The 17,797-nt window shown below is 38.3% G+C and overlaps 2 protein-coding genes across 6 annotated transcripts; one reads left to right on the top strand and one right to left on the bottom strand.

Annotated features, from left to right (window-relative positions):
• Positions 1-846: 846 nt before the first annotated feature.
• On the bottom strand, positions 847-17,256 carry TRAPPC2 (trafficking protein particle complex 2). Of its 3 annotated transcripts, none has more exons than XM_009333404.1 (5): positions 17,146-17,250; positions 14,915-15,059; positions 14,029-14,114; positions 13,230-13,345; positions 847-2,640 (listed from the first exon to the last, which is right to left on the bottom strand). In XM_009333404.1, exons 1-4 carry the CDS (start codon positions 17,236-17,238, stop codon positions 13,247-13,249), a joined length of 423 nt encoding a protein of 140 aa, XP_009331679.1. In that variant the 5' UTR covers positions 17,239-17,250; the 3' UTR covers positions 847-2,640; positions 13,230-13,246. The 3 variants fall into 3 exon arrangements, with proteins under 3 accessions (XP_009331679.1, XP_009331680.1, XP_009331677.1); XM_009333405.1 differs by lacking the exon at positions 847-2,640 and adding an exon at positions 8,199-8,271; XM_009333402.1 differs by lacking the exon at positions 847-2,640 and having other exon boundaries at positions 11,893-13,345; positions 17,146-17,256.
• On the top strand, positions 2,886-9,020 carry RAB9A (RAB9A, member RAS oncogene family). Of its 3 annotated transcripts, none has more exons than XM_009333406.1 (2): positions 2,886-2,954; positions 7,939-9,020. In XM_009333406.1, the coding sequence occupies exon 2, from the start codon at positions 7,973-7,975 to the stop codon at positions 8,576-8,578; it is 606 nt and encodes a 201-aa protein (XP_009331681.1). In that variant the 5' UTR covers positions 2,886-2,954; positions 7,939-7,972; the 3' UTR covers positions 8,579-9,020. The 3 variants fall into 3 exon arrangements, with proteins under 3 accessions (XP_009331681.1, XP_009331682.1, XP_009331683.1); XM_009333407.1 differs by having other exon boundaries at positions 2,886-2,948; XM_009333408.1 differs by lacking the exon at positions 2,886-2,954 and adding an exon at positions 4,192-5,011.
• Positions 17,257-17,797: the final 541 nt, after the last annotated feature.

The raw sequence follows: 17,797 nt of genomic DNA on the forward strand, positions 1-17,797 counted from the left end.
AAAGTGTGGCGTGATCGGGGATCCCGTGACTCCGGGGCAGGCGGCGGCTCCTTCGGGAAACGGCTCCTGCCAGGGGGTTCCCAGCCGGCGCATGATCAGTCTCCGGCTCCACAGTGCTTCCTCGGCACTAATAAAGATCTCTGATCTGTTCGGGTGAAACTCGGTTTCGTACCTGTCCCCTCGACACCTTTCAAACCGGGGGAAAAAAAAAAACCGGTCTCTTTATCGCCTTTTCCTGTTGCTGTCTGCTGAAGGACTTCTGTGTTCCCAAGGGGACCCTGAGCAATGTAGTTTTTGGTTCTTCTTTTTTGAACAAGTGACTTGATTTAGCTCTTCTCTGCAACGGCCAGTTGCTTTTCTAATCGTGGCAGATGGCTATGCAAACTTAGATGCGGTGGTGGCGGGAGAACCAAAAAGGTTAGGTTAAGATTGTTGAATGACTTACGTCTGAGTGGTTAATGAGCAGTTTCAGTGTAAGTATTCCATGTTAAATGTAACTTCTGCAAAATAATTGAACGAATAACAGAATAGTGCAAGAAAACTAGTTTTAAAAACCTGTATTAGTGGCTTTTCTAGCAAGGTTACATATAACTGGATACACGGAGAGCACTTAATTTTATTAACTTGGGTGGGGTAGGCAAGTAGGGAACTCCTTGGCTAAATTTTGTTTTGGAATTAAAACGCTTGCTTGTCTGCAGATCTCTGTCATGTAGTCTGCCACCCTACGTGTTGTTTTCTTTCTTTCCTTCTTGTCCACATTAATTTACAGCTCTGCTAAATGAGCATGTGTTTTTTATTTGTCTTTACTTTTAAAGTGTTGTACAACACTGAAATTGTCAGTGCTTGCTTTTTTTAGAGCAAGGGTGATTATGTGTGGTTGGGTATTTTGGGGGATATTTTTGTGGCTTTTTAGTAGCTTGTAAGGTAACAAGCTGTAATGGCAGACTGTGGAGGGAGAGCTATTTCTCAGATATACCCAAAAGAAATCCAACCCTTTTTTTTCCTGGCACTTTTATTTCTAGAGAAACCTAACCAAAGGATGGTACAACTACATCTGTGTTTCAGTATCAATGTGGAATTTCTAATGAACTGTTATTTTTCTCTGTCTTCTTTCAGGTTGTATGGAGCTCTGTTTGGTGCCTTAATTTCAGTAAAGCCTTTTCTGTTAAGTTAGAAATGGGGAGTGTGTACTTAAAAAAAAAAAAAAAAGGCTTTAGCAGTCCTTGTTTTGCTTTTGAGTGCTCAAACCATCAGTTTCCTTAAGTTGAAAATAGGTGAAAAAAATTGGAGAGGGTCAAATGAGGTATTTGGATTTCAAGCTGTATTTTATTTTGTGTCAATTTAGTAATAAATCGTGAGAAACATCTTTCAGCTTCTTAGGACTGGAATTTTACATAAATGTTTTATGATGAATAAAAACTTCCCAGCAAAAAGGCTTGTAAGAATTCCTTAAGGTTTTTTTAATAGCGTTCATTCTCTTTGGTGTTTTGTTTTTGTGTTCATTCTCGGTAGAGTAGACAGTATGTTGGCCTGGTACAGTGTAACCCACTTAATCCCTTAGGGATGGGCTTGGTCACATAGTTACATTGGGAAGAATATGAATGCACAAATGTAGCCTGGGCAATAGAGGCTGCTGTTGCTACGATTCCTTGGCGAAAAAGGGAAGCTAATGTGAGGGAGAAAGATGAGCACATATGAGCAGAAATAATTGCTTGATAAGTTATTGAAAGAGTGGAAGCAGTAACAGAGAAGTAGGTTGCAAGGAGAATGTCACTTAACTCATGAATTGTTAGAAATGTTGGACCAAGAGCAGCAGCACCTAAGGGTGTTTTGCAGTTGGCTGAAAGTAATAGAATATTTAAGTTGGAAGATGCTCAACTGTGAGCTGCTGAGAAATGTCAACTCCGATTAAATCAGAATAAGTAAGTCTGCTCATTCTACTTGAATGTGGGGGCACAAGATGGAAAGTAAAGGCCAGGTCTCTGCAAGATAAAGCTAGCAGAGGTATAAATGTAGGTATTTCTCCTGACAGGTTTTGCGGATTGAATTTGTGGCTAGATGTAAGTTAGAATAAATGAAGTGATTCTGGCAGTAGGTACTGGGATGATTTCATGATCCAGGGGTTATGCGAACTTAAGGATTCCTTCCCTTGGCTGCTGCTGCTTCTTTCATAGTCCTGAGTCATGCCAGGCAACTGTTTGAAGTAGAGCACTGAACTATGTAGGAGTTAAAAATAACCTTATAAAGAAATCCCAAAATATAACTTTTTGGTCTTAAAATGAGTGGCAACAGCTGTATGTCAGTTCAGTTTGGGTTGTGTTCATATTACAAATTATTATGAATATTATCTAGTGATACTCTGGTGTTAGATAAAGCCTGTCTAGGCTGCTTACAATTAGAGGCAATTTTTAGATAACCTGTCATCAAATTATTAAAGATCTATCCAACAGAAAACACAAACTACCTTCACAGTGCAATGGTGAAATCAGAGATAAAGGAAGGAACACTTGCAAGGTGATTAGCATCTCAGTAGGTCGAGCCATATGATTGAAGGGCTCCCAGGCTTCCAGAGAACTAGGCAGCTGACGAGTGGCTGTCGGTAAAGGGGTGTTCCTGATCCACAGCTCTTACATCGGTATCTTGTGAGAGGAAGGTCAGTTTGGAGGCTGATTAATGTTCGAGCTTGTAATGCATTCAGAAGTACAAAGCGTGTAACATCTTGACTACATATCTCTGTGTTTCCCTTTGAATTGGGAGCAAAATGTTTCAAGGTCAAGCAGGCTTGTGGCCTCTTATGCACTAAAAAAATCATTCTTGTGCCACTTAATTGGCCAAGGTGTAAACCATACAAGAACAAGAATTGGCTAAGCAGAGAAAAGGGAGAAAGGTGACAAGTCTAACTACTCTGTAGTGATTGAGGGCTGAGAGATGTAAAAACTCCACAAACAGTAAGTGTATGTGTTGAAAACTACTTTACATAGTTCTGGATTCTGCCCCTGCTGCTGCGACTCTGATAGTTCTTGGGACTTTTTTTCAGACGCTTCCCAGAGAAGCAATTTATGTCATTTTTTGATGAGCCACTGCAATTAACAAACCACAGAAACAACTTTTTTCTATGCTAGCCTGGTAGATACTGTCAAATGCTTTGTTAGTGTTAAGAAAAAAAAATTACTAATGAGGGAGTAAGTTTACATAATGTTACTGAAAGGCGAGTGGTTTTGTCGGACAAAATACTTGAAGTGTTTGTGTGCCTTCTTAAACTATTAATGTCCGATACCTGTGGTTTAACAAAGTAAGACGGCTTAGCAAAGAATTGTGAATAAGCTTCAAAGCTGAAACGGGTGTGTTGTATATGTGTAAATTTGAGGATAGGAAGTTACAAAACATGGTCAGTGTTATTGTTATGCTAGCTATGGAACAGCTAATTCTGCTTGTCAAGTAACTTTGAGTGTTATTTTTTCTTAAATCTTTAACAAAGATGGCCCTTTTTTTAAGAAGTCTTGGCTGAAAGCAGATTAGGCTGTAAATAAACGTGATTAGTTGGAACGAACTTGAGTCTGCCTTACCTTGGATTTTTTTCCTTCTCCAAGTCAAATGGGTGCTCTTCAACAACTTTAACTAAAGAACAGTGTACCACACATCTTCAAGGAAACATTTGGGTTTAGTCTTGATTTTGTATAGCGGGTGGTTCATCAGTGACCGCTGGCTGAAAACGGTGTTAGAAAAAAAATTTTCTTGCCTGTTTCCAAGTTAGAAAGTAGGTACAAATGTAGAAACGATAGTCTGGAAATTTGAAGTGTCCCTTATATCTGTTTCTTCAAGAATACTAGAGGGAGTGCAGTGGTGCTATTGCAACAGTTCCAGGTTTTGGTGTCTTTAATTAAAAAGGGTGGGGTAGAGGTGAGATTTCAGTTTCTATGTGGCTGGGGGTTTTTTTTATGGTGTGCTGCTGTGCCTGCTATCAGTATGGTAAAAGTGAAACTATAAATTGGTCCGACTGACTTGGTTTGCTTAATAGTTTAAGTGTGCTTGCTGACGTCATAGATACAATGCAATTACCATGTTGGTTAACAGTATTTTTCCATAGACATAATGTGATTTCAGCACCTCTCTTCAGCCTTCAGTACTCTGGTATAAGCAGGTCCTCCTTAATCTATTAAATTATTTTTATCTATTATTTTTATAGTAAAACAAGACAAATTCCTAGACTGAGTTTGTGTGTTTCTGCTATGGTTTTCTAGACCAAGAATCTTGCTTTTCTTTGAGTGCTGCATCAGTAGCTAAGTGTTAGAAGAGGTGATTGCACTCAAAATAAAAAGGCAGCTATGAAGCTGACAGTCATGGAATTAAGAAATCTAGCTGCATAGATTGGACAAGGCAGTGGTGTTTCTCTAAGCTTTGAGGGGCTGGGAATCAAAGATTTTGTAATGCACACCTTTTTTTTTTAGTTGCTTAGCATGTTGTTTTTAGTCTTGCCAGCAAATGTTTGGACTGCTAATGGAAATGTTTCAGACTTGTAATTCAGCGCGCTGTTTAAATGGGAGATTCTGGGAGGTGACAATTAAATTACTATTTATATTATGGTATATGATCATGTTAGAAATGGCACTTAGTAGAAACTGTTCCCTGCTTTTAACAGGAATATTGAAGTCAGTGGTCTTAAGAGTTTGAGTCCTTATAAGTTGGCAGAGGCAATTCAGAGATGGTTATCAAAATGGGCCAGAGTGGGGCTGCTTTTTATTTGCTCTGAGTTTCTTTGAATATTGAAATAATAGAAGAACATGAGGGAAAAATCTTCTCCTTATAGACTCCTCTATGTACTAGGTTGAGACTACTCTTACTGTGCTGCATAATTAATTTAACGTAAGAAATAACTGGAATAAGCAGTTATCTGTAGTTCTGTGGTGTTTTGTAGTTCCTGATGTTGGTTAAAACAATCAGATGCACATTGGAAATTAAGGTTTTGTTTTGTTTTCAGATGCTGAATGATGATTTAAACTGAACTATTAAGGTAATAAATGTTCAGAATTTGGATGTTGACTGTTCCTTCCAAAAACATTGTCAAAAAGCACATTATACAGATAAGTTCGAAGTATGTAATAGGAGAAATAACATTAATTCTCCAGGCATCTTAAGGATTTTATTGTTACTTTATTTGTTGGAGTATTAAGGCTTCATAACTGTATGAAAAAAAAATTACAAAAATTGAGCTTTTTAAAAATCTTAATTTATTTAAAGAAGTGTAAGTGGAAAAAATGCAGCAGCCTACTGTGCTGAAAATTACCATCCTGGTTCTGCAGATACTCTAAATCACATATCTGCAGCCCCACTGATTGAGTCTCTTATATAGTCAAAAAAACTGTAACTGTATAAAGTCTTTGCTGCTTCCAAACAAAAATGCTTCTTAATGCCTTTAAATGTGCTTCTTTGCTCTTTCAGATCCAGCTTGTAAGTATGTACTTAAATGACTTAACATATATCCTATTTATTTTGGATTAAAAACTTTACAAAAACATTAACTGCTAGCTAAGCATGACAGCTTCTACCGTGGAAGCTGAATGTCCTGAAGAGTGACGTTGCCTGCAACGTCACGTTGAGATACTTGCTTATCAGTCCTGGGAAGATTGCTTCCGTAGCCTTTGTGTAGAAGGAACAGTTTGGTTCTAGTTGAAAAGGCGCTTTTAATGGTTTGTGGCTGATGTATAATTGTCCGCCCAGTGAAAGTATTTTTATGGTCATCAGTCTCCTAGACCTTACTGTAATGGTTCATGTAGTTGAAATTGTGCAAATTCTCAGGTTCTGGATGCACAAAAGTACTAGATACTGTTAGCAGTTTCCTTACTTGTATTTTGTTTAAAATGTGGCTTCATGGAAAATTTCATGATAATAACTGCAGTTCTTCAAACTGCAGAGGCTAAAGAAACAGGTGCATAGTACTAGTCGGAACTACATAAGTCAGTTTTTTATTCACATTGTCTTCTAGGGAACTTGGGATTTCAGTAGGACAAAAAAAAATAAATTGTAACTTGTTCCTACACTGAAGTGGAAGAACAGAGAAACATTCAGTACCCTCTGTTCTCATGAATGCATTATTTATTAAGAAGATGTTACTATCTAATGGTGTAGCTCGAATAACTTATTCATTAACTAATAGTAGGACCATTTTAAATATTTCAGCGTGAATGTGGAAATCGTGCAATTAGGCTGGTGACTCTGATAAGGGTTTCCACGTACGTAAAAAAGTACATGTTCATATCCTGAGGCATAGCAATTATCCCATAGCTCTGTGGAAGGTAAATGAACAATCCACTTGTAGCTCTTAAGCAGTTTTAACATTGTTGTGATGCAAACCCTTAGAAATATTAAGGATTTATAAACATTGTTTTTAATTACACAGTATGGATGAATAAAATCACTTGCTCTGAACAATTTTTTAATGGAAGCAGCCACTGGTCCTTATATTTTGAAATTTCTTTGTGTTGAGGCTTCAGCTGTAGATTGTGTCTAACAAACAAATAAACATTCAAAGATGGAAAGTTAAAGACACAAAAAATCCAGAAATTTCTCGCTTCTAATGTAGGCCTTGATTCTAAGGCAGCAGAGTCATACGACTCTCACGCCAGCTTGTATCAGGTATTAATTCCATAACCATACTCTGTGGGTGATGTATATGCCAGTAACGCTAATTACAACTAGCAAGACTGCATTCCTTCCTTCAGAGAAGGAGACGGACTAGGCAACTTATGACCCATTTCCATTTTAAATAGACGCTATTTTCAGAGAAGCCTAACTTGGATGAATTTCTTTGAGCTCTTTTAGTAATGGGTAGGTACATAGGAACAGCAGTTTTCCCTCATACAGAAACTTAAGTTTGGGCTCTTTAAAATGAAACTTTACCCCCAAGCAGTTAAAACACTTTTTTACAGTATTAGATGACACTACTGTAATGAGGGCCAACCTTGGGCTGGCACAAAACACTAATGAGCTAGCTGCTTTAAAAAAATAATAATCCTTTAAAATCCGACAGTAAAAAAGCTTCATTGGTGCCACTAATTCACCATCCCTGTGCTGGCAGCCAGGCCCTTCACTAGCACTTCCAGGCTTTTTGACAGTTTTACTATGGGAAGTTGACACCTACTAACTGAACTGTCAGCGTAGGCTTGGCCTCGGTATTTGGCATCTTGAGTACCATTTGAAGTAGCAACAGTGAGTTTGCTTTTGTAGTAGTTGTAATAGTATTCCATTCATCACGGCTGTTCTTCAAGGAGTAAACCGAAAATACTGCATGTTTGTGTACCAATACCTAGTCACCTGAATTTTGACATAAAATTACAGCATTTGCATTTGTTCTGTCGGTAACTGCGTTCCCTGTGAGTTGATTTAAAATTCCTTGTCTGGTTGCAATTTTGGGTGAAGCGCAGCAGTTTTTCCAGTATAACAGATAGCGTCCTGCTTTACTCCTAAAGTTTCCTCTTCGCTTTTGCATGTTAAAAAATAACTTTGCTAATGAAATACAGCACTGAAGTGACAAGTTCAAGGCACGTGCTCTATAAAATCATCTCGCTCCGCTTTCTTCCATGGATCTTTTTCAGTCAACATAAGTGAATTGTTGCCCTCGTTGAATGTGATGCAATGCCTCTTCTGCACAAACGTTGGAGGGTTTGGGGGTTTTAAGTGACAGACCAGTAATTCATGCAGTGTACTGCTTAGACTGCCGTACAGACTGCAGTCTGTGGCAGAGACGCCTCTTAAACACGTGGTATTCTTGAGTGGGTATTCTTACTATGAGTATCTACGCTTCACCTGTTTAGCATAGTCCTCCTGGTTTTGTACGTGGAACTTGATGTTGGTGGACTTTAACACTTTCTAGATATTTACGTGTGTAAAATTTTCTGCTTGCAACCCTTTCCTTTTTAATGATTTTCTTAATCTTTACAGGTCTAGGAAACCAGGAGGATCTATTCCCGTAACAATGGCAGCAAAATCATCGCTCCTTAAAGTAATACTGCTAGGAGACGGTGGAGTTGGGAAGAGTTCCCTTATGAACAGATACGTCACCAACAAGTTCGATGCACAGCTGTTTCATACAATAGGTGTGGAATTCTTAAATAAAGAGCTGGAAGTTGATGGACATTTTGTTACAATGCAGATATGGGACACAGCAGGTCAGGAACGTTTCAGGAGCTTGCGGACTCCTTTCTATAGAGGTTCTGACTGTTGCCTGCTAACCTTTAGCGTGGATGACTCTCAAAGCTTCCAAAACTTAAGCAACTGGAAGAAAGAATTCATTTATTATGCAGATGTCAAGGAGCCTGAAAGTTTTCCGTTTGTGATACTGGGTAACAAAGTTGATATCGATGAAAGGCAAGTGTCTACAGAAGAAGCCCAAGACTGGTGCAGGAATAATGGCAACCATCCCTATTTTGAAACCAGTGCAAAAGATGCCACTAATGTCGCAGCAGCCTTTGAAGAAGCAGTTAGAAGAGTTCTAGCCTCTGAAGATAGATCAGATCACTTTATTCAAACAGATACAGTAAACCTTCATCGGAAACCAAAACCCAGTTCATCTTGTTGTTGACTTAAATTTTTTTTTTGGCCAAATTACTTTTGACTAGCTTGCTCTATAAAAGGATGGGGAAGGTGTAGTAGATAAAATAACAAATGGGTTTCACTCTAATATTAGAATTGTAATATTCTGCTGCTTTCTTGGGGGAGCAAAAGAAAAAATTCCATTCATGAGTGACTCATTACTGAATTAGTGACACTTTCTGTTTAGGAAGGTGTCAAGTAAAAACATCAATATAAGAATGTAATTTGCCAACTTTATTAAAATGATAAATACTTTGAATATAATTAAAACTTGAAAGTTCTAGAAGCACTACTTTGGAGAAACTGTTCTGGAATTCAGACACAAAGATACTTTTATATGTGTATATTTTTATGAAATCAGCATTCCATTTTTGTTTCACTAGAAGTCAGTTTCTTAACAATGCTAGATATTAAACTTCAGTCTCACTACATTCCTTTTGTTGTGAGTGGTACTTCATCTCTAATGTGTTTATTATAGGTTAATATAAGTTACCTTCAGGTCTTCTCTAATTGCCTGATGTTGCTATAATTTGTGTAGGTTTTTAAGTAGGAAATAAATCTCCTACATATTTAATGTCCATTTTCCTTTAACTTACTATTCTAATACTGTACTAGTTTTTCCAGCAGTTTAATGCAAGATACTGATGATTTTTTAAGTTAATACATGTCTTTGCCTTAAGTCCCATTCTAGCATGTTTCTGATCAATCAGGTAAAAAAAAATCTGAGTAACTGAAGTATAACCATTTTTAGTTCTGAAAAAGATGTGCTTTATCCAGTCAGCTTTAATAGCACTTGAAGGGATCCACATTATGACAAACTTGTAGGAGAACTTTTAGCATACAGCCTTAAAGTTCCAAACTTCTTGTTCCTGTTAACCTGAGCTATGAATGTGTTTACCAGTAATCTCTGCACTGTGAAACTAAGGGTTGGCAATACGTGGAGAACTCAGGAAGCTCTTGACTTGCAGTAGATTGTGACAGCTTTCAGCCCTAATATAAGTAAATACCTACAGCTAGTGTTTGAGCTGAATTTGATCCTTATTTAATTTGCTATTTTAGGATATGGACTTACAAATTTAAGACAATGTCTTTTATATTACTGTAGTCATTACACGATGATGAACGGAAGCAAATTCTATATTTAATGAACAGTCTTTCTTCAGTAACGCAGATGAAACCACAGAAGGAGTATTTGAGGCTCTCCACTGCAGTTAAATGGTAGAATACTTGTATGAGAAGTTGTTGAATGTTGGCTCTCAGAGTACCCACTGTCCTTGTAATAGCAAACTTGATAGTGCACTATTGCTTCAATGTGTAATCTGATGCTAACAGGCATGCACGTACACACATTGTGGACTTCAAAAGGAAGTGTGAGGCCTATAGTACAGGCCATGTTACTCACTAAACTACACAGACTCTGCTTTCTGTACAACAACTCTTTTGTTCCAATAGAAAAGCCTTTCTGGAGAGTACAGTAACAGCAAGAGTTTTCTCTGAACGTATCTGCTCACTCTGTACCAGGTGTAATTACTTGGAAGTAAAGCTTGCAAAACAAACCCTTCTTGTCGCTCTTAATACATTTTTCTGAAAGTACTGTATTCTTGCTTAAACCTGTCCAGGACAACTTTACTCCATAGATCTGCTGCTCCTGCTTAAAACTGACATCTTTTCACCTTTTGTATATTCTGATTCATTCTTACAGTCCTGCATATACAGCAATAGAACTGTGTTTTAAGCTGCAGTCACCTAACAGCTAAATATAGGTTGAGCTGCTACTTCTGTTACGTTTAATTTCTAGGCAATGGATAAAAAGATCTGTGAAGAAAATCTTCGCTAAATTCCTCTTAAATTGCTTGCGCTGGGGGCTACTAAGCTAGTGACATGAAGTTGTTGTAAAACACTACTACCTTGCTACTTAAAGCTTCCTTTAATGTTCCTTTTAGCAAAGGTAAGGTTGAATCAAAACAGGAGATGAAGTTACCGTGACTGGAGTACTGTAGATGTGATTCAAACAAGATTGCTAAAAGGAAACAATTAAGGATGAGAACCATTGTGGTCTTTCTTGTGCCTAAGAGTCCATCTGTGTTTTTTTTCCCATCTGTCGCCTTTCCACGTAACATCATGGTTACCAAGCCTCCATCTGAGAAGTAGGTTAAATAAAACTTAATACAGTAGAAGTGTATTACTCGTGCCCTGGGAGCTGCTGTACCACAACTGTACACTAATCACAAAAGTGGCTAGTGAAGGTAAAGGGGGGTGTTACATGCTATAGTAAATAAGACAGTAAAGGAATTATGTTGAGGTCAGGATTTGGCCTGAGAGGGAGACTATCGAGTACTTGAAAGAAGCAAAAGTCCTATGAAAAGCAGATGTAGATGATAAGTACCAAAAAAAAAAATCTTCATAATGCTTAATAACAAATACGCATTTCTGTACTTTTTGAAAGCTTAGTATCTGTCATTCAATATGGAGGTAATTGTGGCTTATGTTTCAATTCACTGATTTATTTCAAGTATTCCTGTACCTCAAGTATTAGGTCCTTCAGAATTCTGTCATAAGACAATGTTCCTCACTGCAAACTCTATAATGATTAATGTAATGAGTTAGCATATAGTTCTCCCTTTCCTGTGGCCAGTAACAGTCTGTTTTCATAAAGCCTAGATGGACCTATGAGATGACTGCATTTCCCCTTTACAATTCCTATATTCAGAAGAAAAGGGGAAAGATGCATGGGGGGCATGAGAACAGGCACCATTTAGCTAACTGCCTTCCGAGATCAGGCAAGAGAGAAAATGGTTCTATTTTACATAGCTTCCTAGTGTGCGCTGGCAGAAAAGATGACAATTATAAAAAAAAAAAAAGTTTCTAAACGTGATGGAAACTCAGCACTAATCTTTTATCTTTGCCAAAACTTCTTACTGCCATGTATATGATTATTTAACATAAGTATTTCCTTGGTGAATCTTAACTGTTAGTATTTTTCCAACCACCGCGCTACTGGGGAGGAGGCAGAAAGCAGAACTGCTCCAACTTAATGGCTCCTTATACGAACAAGAATGCTTTACCTCAGGTGTGTTTCTGTTGCTTTCATGTATAAAGCAAAAAACCAAAACCAACAACCTCCGCTGGTTTACATAAGATTGCATGACATTATCAAAATGCTGTACAAGGCAGTTGTTATGAAATAATTCCGCAAAGACAAGTATTCCCATCTTCATGTGCCACCCTGCCAATAAAGGTAGCCTTACCACGATCATCTAGTTTTCTTCTAAATCATTTCAAGTATACTCAACAGGCATCCATACTGCATCATTCCACGTTTTATTTAAGGTAAATATTGCAACCTTTATATCCTGTTCTTTTTCTCATGGAATATTTTACAGTGACAGGTTAGCAGTAAGTGTAAATTACAAGGAAATAATGACTGACTATACATTTAAAGCACATATACATGTGGTCCCTTTAATTATACAGACTATGCAAAATGTACTTCCTAGAACAGCATGCCACTTCCTTTGGGAATTACTTTTCAGACATTTAATGAAAATGTCAGAGAAAATAGCTTATACAGATTTGCTGCAAAAGGAAACAGACTACTTAAAACATTGTGAAACCAACCAAAATATTCGGTACGTATATGCCAAATGACCCATTTAAAAATGACTGTTTTGGAATGATGGTAAGTTTTGCAAAAGGGTCCCTAACCACATTTTACAACGGAATAGTAGCCAGACCGGCCAAATAATGCCTTTCTGAAACCTCAACAAATAGTTGAGGTTTCACGGTTCAAAGATCCTCGTCTAAATATATTTTCAAAAAGAAAATTTCAGCACTTGCAGAGATAATGGAAAGAAGTGGGTTTAAGCATGTAAATTTAGTTTAGTTTTTTTCCATGTGTTAATTAGAATTAAAGTCAGGGCAGACATAGCTGTTCTGGTCTACTTTATTAATTCATTTCATTGATGCAACACTGCAGCTAAACATGTATTGCACTGAACATCTTAAACTTGCAATTTTAAGCTTTAAAACTTAAATTTTTTTTCTCAAAACTTCCTGAAATACTAAAGACAAACCTTTGCTGACATATCCTCTTTTCTTTTTATTTAGCACTTTATAATACATACATTGCACATTACAATATTAATATAGACCTGATTTAATACCACGAAGAATAAAGTTAGTCTGGTTAGTCTGCAGAGTAAGCTCTCTAGCAAAGGACTTCAAGCAGAAAGGTTTATAACAGAATTAGCCACTTAGGCCAAACAGTCAAGAATTGCCTTTTGCTCATATTAAATCACATGACCGGAGAGGTCGTCTGTGTTTAGATCCGATTTCCTCCCACCCTGTATAAAAGGCTTACATTTTGCATACGCGTTGACACCCACATGTCTCAGTTTGTACCTATTCAGCCCCTGACGTTTTTAAATTTAGTTTTCATAACACATAAAAGGAAACTTCTTAAGATAGATATACATTTTAACCAGAGAAGCTTGGCTGTTCTTATCCATATCGGGGAAAAAAACCCCCAACCTTCAGCATCCAATTTGTCAATCTTCAGAAAGATGAATATCAAACATGCTGAGAACTAACCAGAAGAACTACAGCTCAAATAATCAGGGAAGTATGGAAAAAGCACTCACTCAGGAAAGTTATTTATTCAGCTTAAAAGGTGTTTCTTCCCAAGGAACTGTACTTTCCTTTCAAAGGCACTGGATCGAATAGGAGAATTGAGTTCATAGAATGGATTCATTGCAAACTGAGGAAAGAAGAAAAACTCATCAATAAGCGCAACGTCCAGCACTGGAAAATGTTACTTCAGATGACAACTACTATTAGCTTTCAGCCTATTTGGCGCCACTTAAGAGCACGGAGCTCCTAAACAGTCACTTGCTTTCCAGGCCCTTGCGTTCTCCCCATATATGTGCACAGCCACCCCTTAGTACCAGCTCCTCAGAACAAATCCATCACGACGCTGGTGGAAATTTCTGTTCTGGAAATGAGCATCACTTGAGTCCCCGCAGGAGGCCGAGATGGCCATCTCCCAGTCAGTGCTTGCGACTGCCCCATCTAGTGGAAGTACCGCCAGGCTGTGAGAACACGGGCTACTGGTTCTGAGAGCGAAGCACCTCGACCAGGCTTCTGTAGAACAGTCCTTCGCTTTAACGATTACACCACCGTTAACGACACAATACTGCCCAGAAATCACTGGACTGAAATGAAGAATAAATTCTGAAAGAGCACAGTTTATAGCAATTTAGAAAAACCTATTCCGTTTGCTGGAAAATACAGCCTTCATGTCACACGTTATCAACTCTGGCTAATGTGGCCTGCATGGGTGCTTCTCCACTTACATCTGCCCCCACAAGAAAACATGCTAATACGGGCATGCCAGAACACACTTAAAGTACTGCAGTGAGGCCATAAGAAGTGCATTCTTACCTTTATATACAAGTCATATACATCATTAAAGAAGTTCTTAATTCCGTCTTCTTGCCTTACATCATGAAGCATTATAAATCTCATATGTAAAGCAATTAAGGAAAATTTAACTTCGACAAAGAAGAGAGACATTTAACATATCCTGAGATGAGCATTTACACCTAATTCCGCACATACTTAAAATGTTTAGCTGTACATGAAATAGCAGTGACTATAGGAGGAAGCATTAAAAGAAGTAACTGGAGCGGTGAAATTTAGAAAGCATTACCTTTATATTTTAAAATTCCCCTATCTGAAAATAAAAGTAATCACCTCTCTATTCAAGGTTATTCTTTTTAAAGCTAGACAATTCTGAATGTGGACGATGCTCTCAGCACCTTTGCCATATACCCCTGAAGTTAAAATGGCATTCAGTGTTACTTCCTATGTATAACAAATGTTTCACAACAAACACTTCCAGGACTATCTGCACCTAAGATCAAGCCTCGACACCACATTTTCAAGATGGGTGTGATTGACACCAAGCATGTTGATCCCTGCTTCTCCTCTCTAGCACAATCAAAGGGATGGGAACAGAGAATCACATAAGCTCGCTCAGACCCTCTCATACTATTCCCCTCTCATTCCTCTTTCCTTTATTCCATGTGAGCTCCACATTTCATTAGGCTATTCCAGCTCCTCCAAAAGGAAAAATCCATCTTTCCAGTTGGTCCCATGACTGCTCTGCCTCCCAACTTATTTCATTCTGAAGCTGGTGACACTCTCTAACAATAAGAGTGGTAAATAGCCAGAAAAATCTGTTCCAAACTCATTTCATCTGACTTAACCCTTTCTGGCAAAAGGCTTTTCCTATATAAATATGAGGAAAGAGAATTGGGAAGGATATGTCCAGCTGTGACAAAAGCAGAAACAAACCATTCGTTAAACTTGTCCACAGTCTTCAGATACATGTTGTTAGAAAGCCACATGTTCTCATCTACTAGGTCAAGAGCAGCATGGGCAATGAACTGGTTGAGATGGCGATGATCATCCTAATACATTTCCAGAAGACAAAGGATTAGTAATTCAGTGAAAGGAGTGAAATACAAACAATCATTTGCTCAAGCTGCTTAACAACTAGTGCTCAAGTTACATAAAGTTATATATACCCTTCTTTTCTGCCACATATGTGCCACCCTTTAATTAAATGAAACTAGTATATATTGTCACGATACTTGCTTTCAAGGGAGAAAAAAGGTCATAATAAAAAGGTCATCACAAACACAGTCTTGAGAGCAGCAAAACCAATAAAGCCTATATTTACAGCTCAGGAGTGAATTCAAGTGTGAATTCTTCTGCCTATCAATGGGTAATCTCCCACTGCAAACTTATTCCACAACAGAGGCCCTGATAAAAGTCTTTTTCTCTGCTTTCCAGTCACCTGTTTTTGTGTCATTTACAGCAATTTAGCATTTTTTGGACCATAATGTCTCTGTCAAATTTGGCAGAATTGAACAATAGGTTACAATGTGTAAAAGTTGAGGGACAGATGGAGAAAGCAGAGAGATACAGAGGACAGATATACTGATAACATCACCTAAAGATTCTGTTTTTTCAGGTTATTTGCAGAGAAAACGCGGTGTGTTTTTTTGTTTGGGGGGGGGGGGGTGTTCCTAAGCCTAGTGCAGAAAAACATCCTGGAATTGGTATTAAATATATGCTTGCAGATGTAAATTGCACCTCTTCCTATAATAAACACAAATGGCCTTCATAGAGGCATCACAGTGCTTGACCCTAACGCTACAGGAGTTATGTGGGGAAGGAGCCATTTACTTTGTATACTAACTAGAACACAGGAGGACAATCTGCCAAGAAGAAACATGGGACTAAACCATACTGTAAGCTTCTATTAGACTGGAAACATAAATAGTCTTGCACTGTTTCTCAAAATACAGGGATGCTATCAATGCCACTCTCACACCTCTCAGTGCACTATTTTCCCCCAAATCAAGTTTGGCTCAGGGCATTAACACCTTTGCAAGTTCCGTTAAACCACACTGAGGAAGAGACTAAGTAGTGAAGTTTAAGGGGCAAAAGCTTGTGGTGATTTACCACGTATGTTATGCAAACCATTTACTTCAGGCAGCTGTGCATCTGCACTGCATTCACTCTTAAATGGCATGTCTCAGAAACAAGCGACAGTTGCCAAAACATATCAATGTCTACCAGCTCTCCTTCAGTGCACATCAAGTTTAGATTCTCTCTTAGGAGAAAATTTAGTATTTCAATCTCAGTCAGACAAGAAGCTTACTCGAGCCAAGTTAATTCCATTAGCAGAACGCAGAAAATGAATTTTTCCACTATCTGACACATCCTCACACTCACCAAGTCTAGTCCGACCAGCCTTATTTATGATTTTTTGTGGGACAGTAGTTCAAAATACAGATGACGTCATGCTGTTCAAATCAGTGACAGCATATACTTCCATTTTTGGACACGCTCACAGATCCACACACTTTTATTCTGAAGTCTATTTTTTCTTTGATGTAATATCACAATGGATAGATTTATTCTTTTCCCACTGGAAACAATACTCATTGTAAGAAATGTAAGACTACTCATTCTCAAACCCGTATTTATCAATACAAGTTTTAAACCTTTCTTACTTAAAAGCAAGCATGACTATTGAATACGATTAAAAAGTAAGATTTCTTTATAGCATAAAAAATAAAGGACTGACTAGAGCTTTCAAATTTATGTTCCTTACTTCACCTTATTACTGTATACGGATACCTTAAAATAGAAAGTAACAGTAAATAGCATTAGATAATGAACAGTTATTATAAAAGCTCTACACACTAAGAGCAACATATTCTTCACCATACAGCATCAAACATTTAAGGAAACCACGTTTTATGAAGAACTAGTATGATCTGGCAAAGAATTCGTAAGAGAGTCAAGAATTCCAGAGTTCTACTCCCTATGACAAAGCTTCTGTAAAAAAAAAAAAACAAAAAAACAGTGGATACTAGTAACACTTTTAACAACATGCTGGTCACGCTTCTAATACACTGTAAAATTACTAAAGAAAATGCACCATAATTACATCATAGGAGTATTACAGGGGAAAAAACACACCTTGGACTCTACTTTTCCAGGAGGCAGAAATTCCATTTCAAATATGGGATTATCATGATGACCAACTATCACAAAGTAGAAACTTCCAGACATTCTTCAATATAGCGTTCCTTACAAAAAAAGATAGACATGCTTTACTGATGAGTTTATCTACAAACTCTTTGTCCATCTGAAAATGCTCCTAAAAATCAGCCGACATGCTTCCTATTCATATTTACCATAGGCTAAAAAGAGATAAACACTTTCTTAGGTATGCACGTTTATACTTAAATAGGGGGGGAAATATCCTTAGAAAGTGGAACATCTCCCGGAAGCGCATCTAGTTCCTACTACCTAAAAACTCTGAACTCTACAACTGACTGATGGTTTCACCCCTGACAGCCCTCCCGGTGACTTGGACGGCAACGATCCCATGAAGTAACGTGGTGTACCCGTCTCCCAGGAATCTCATCTGCCTCTCTCCGGGGGCCCCACAAACAGGCAGCAGAAAGGGGAAGGGTGGTAGGCGGCGGGCACTGTCCTCCCTCGCACACAGCGGGCGTGGAACAGTCCCACGGAGTCCCACGGCCCGGCTCCGTCCCCAGGGATTCCAGAGTTACCCGGGGGGAGTAAACCCCCCCGCCGCGCCCCAGCGCCCTGAGGCCCGCCCGGG

This window comes from Pygoscelis adeliae, unplaced genomic scaffold (genome assembly GCF_000699105.1).
Source record: "Pygoscelis adeliae isolate BGI_AS28 unplaced genomic scaffold, ASM69910v1 Scaffold69, whole genome shotgun sequence".
NCBI lineage: Eukaryota > Metazoa > Chordata > Aves > Sphenisciformes > Spheniscidae > Pygoscelis > Pygoscelis adeliae.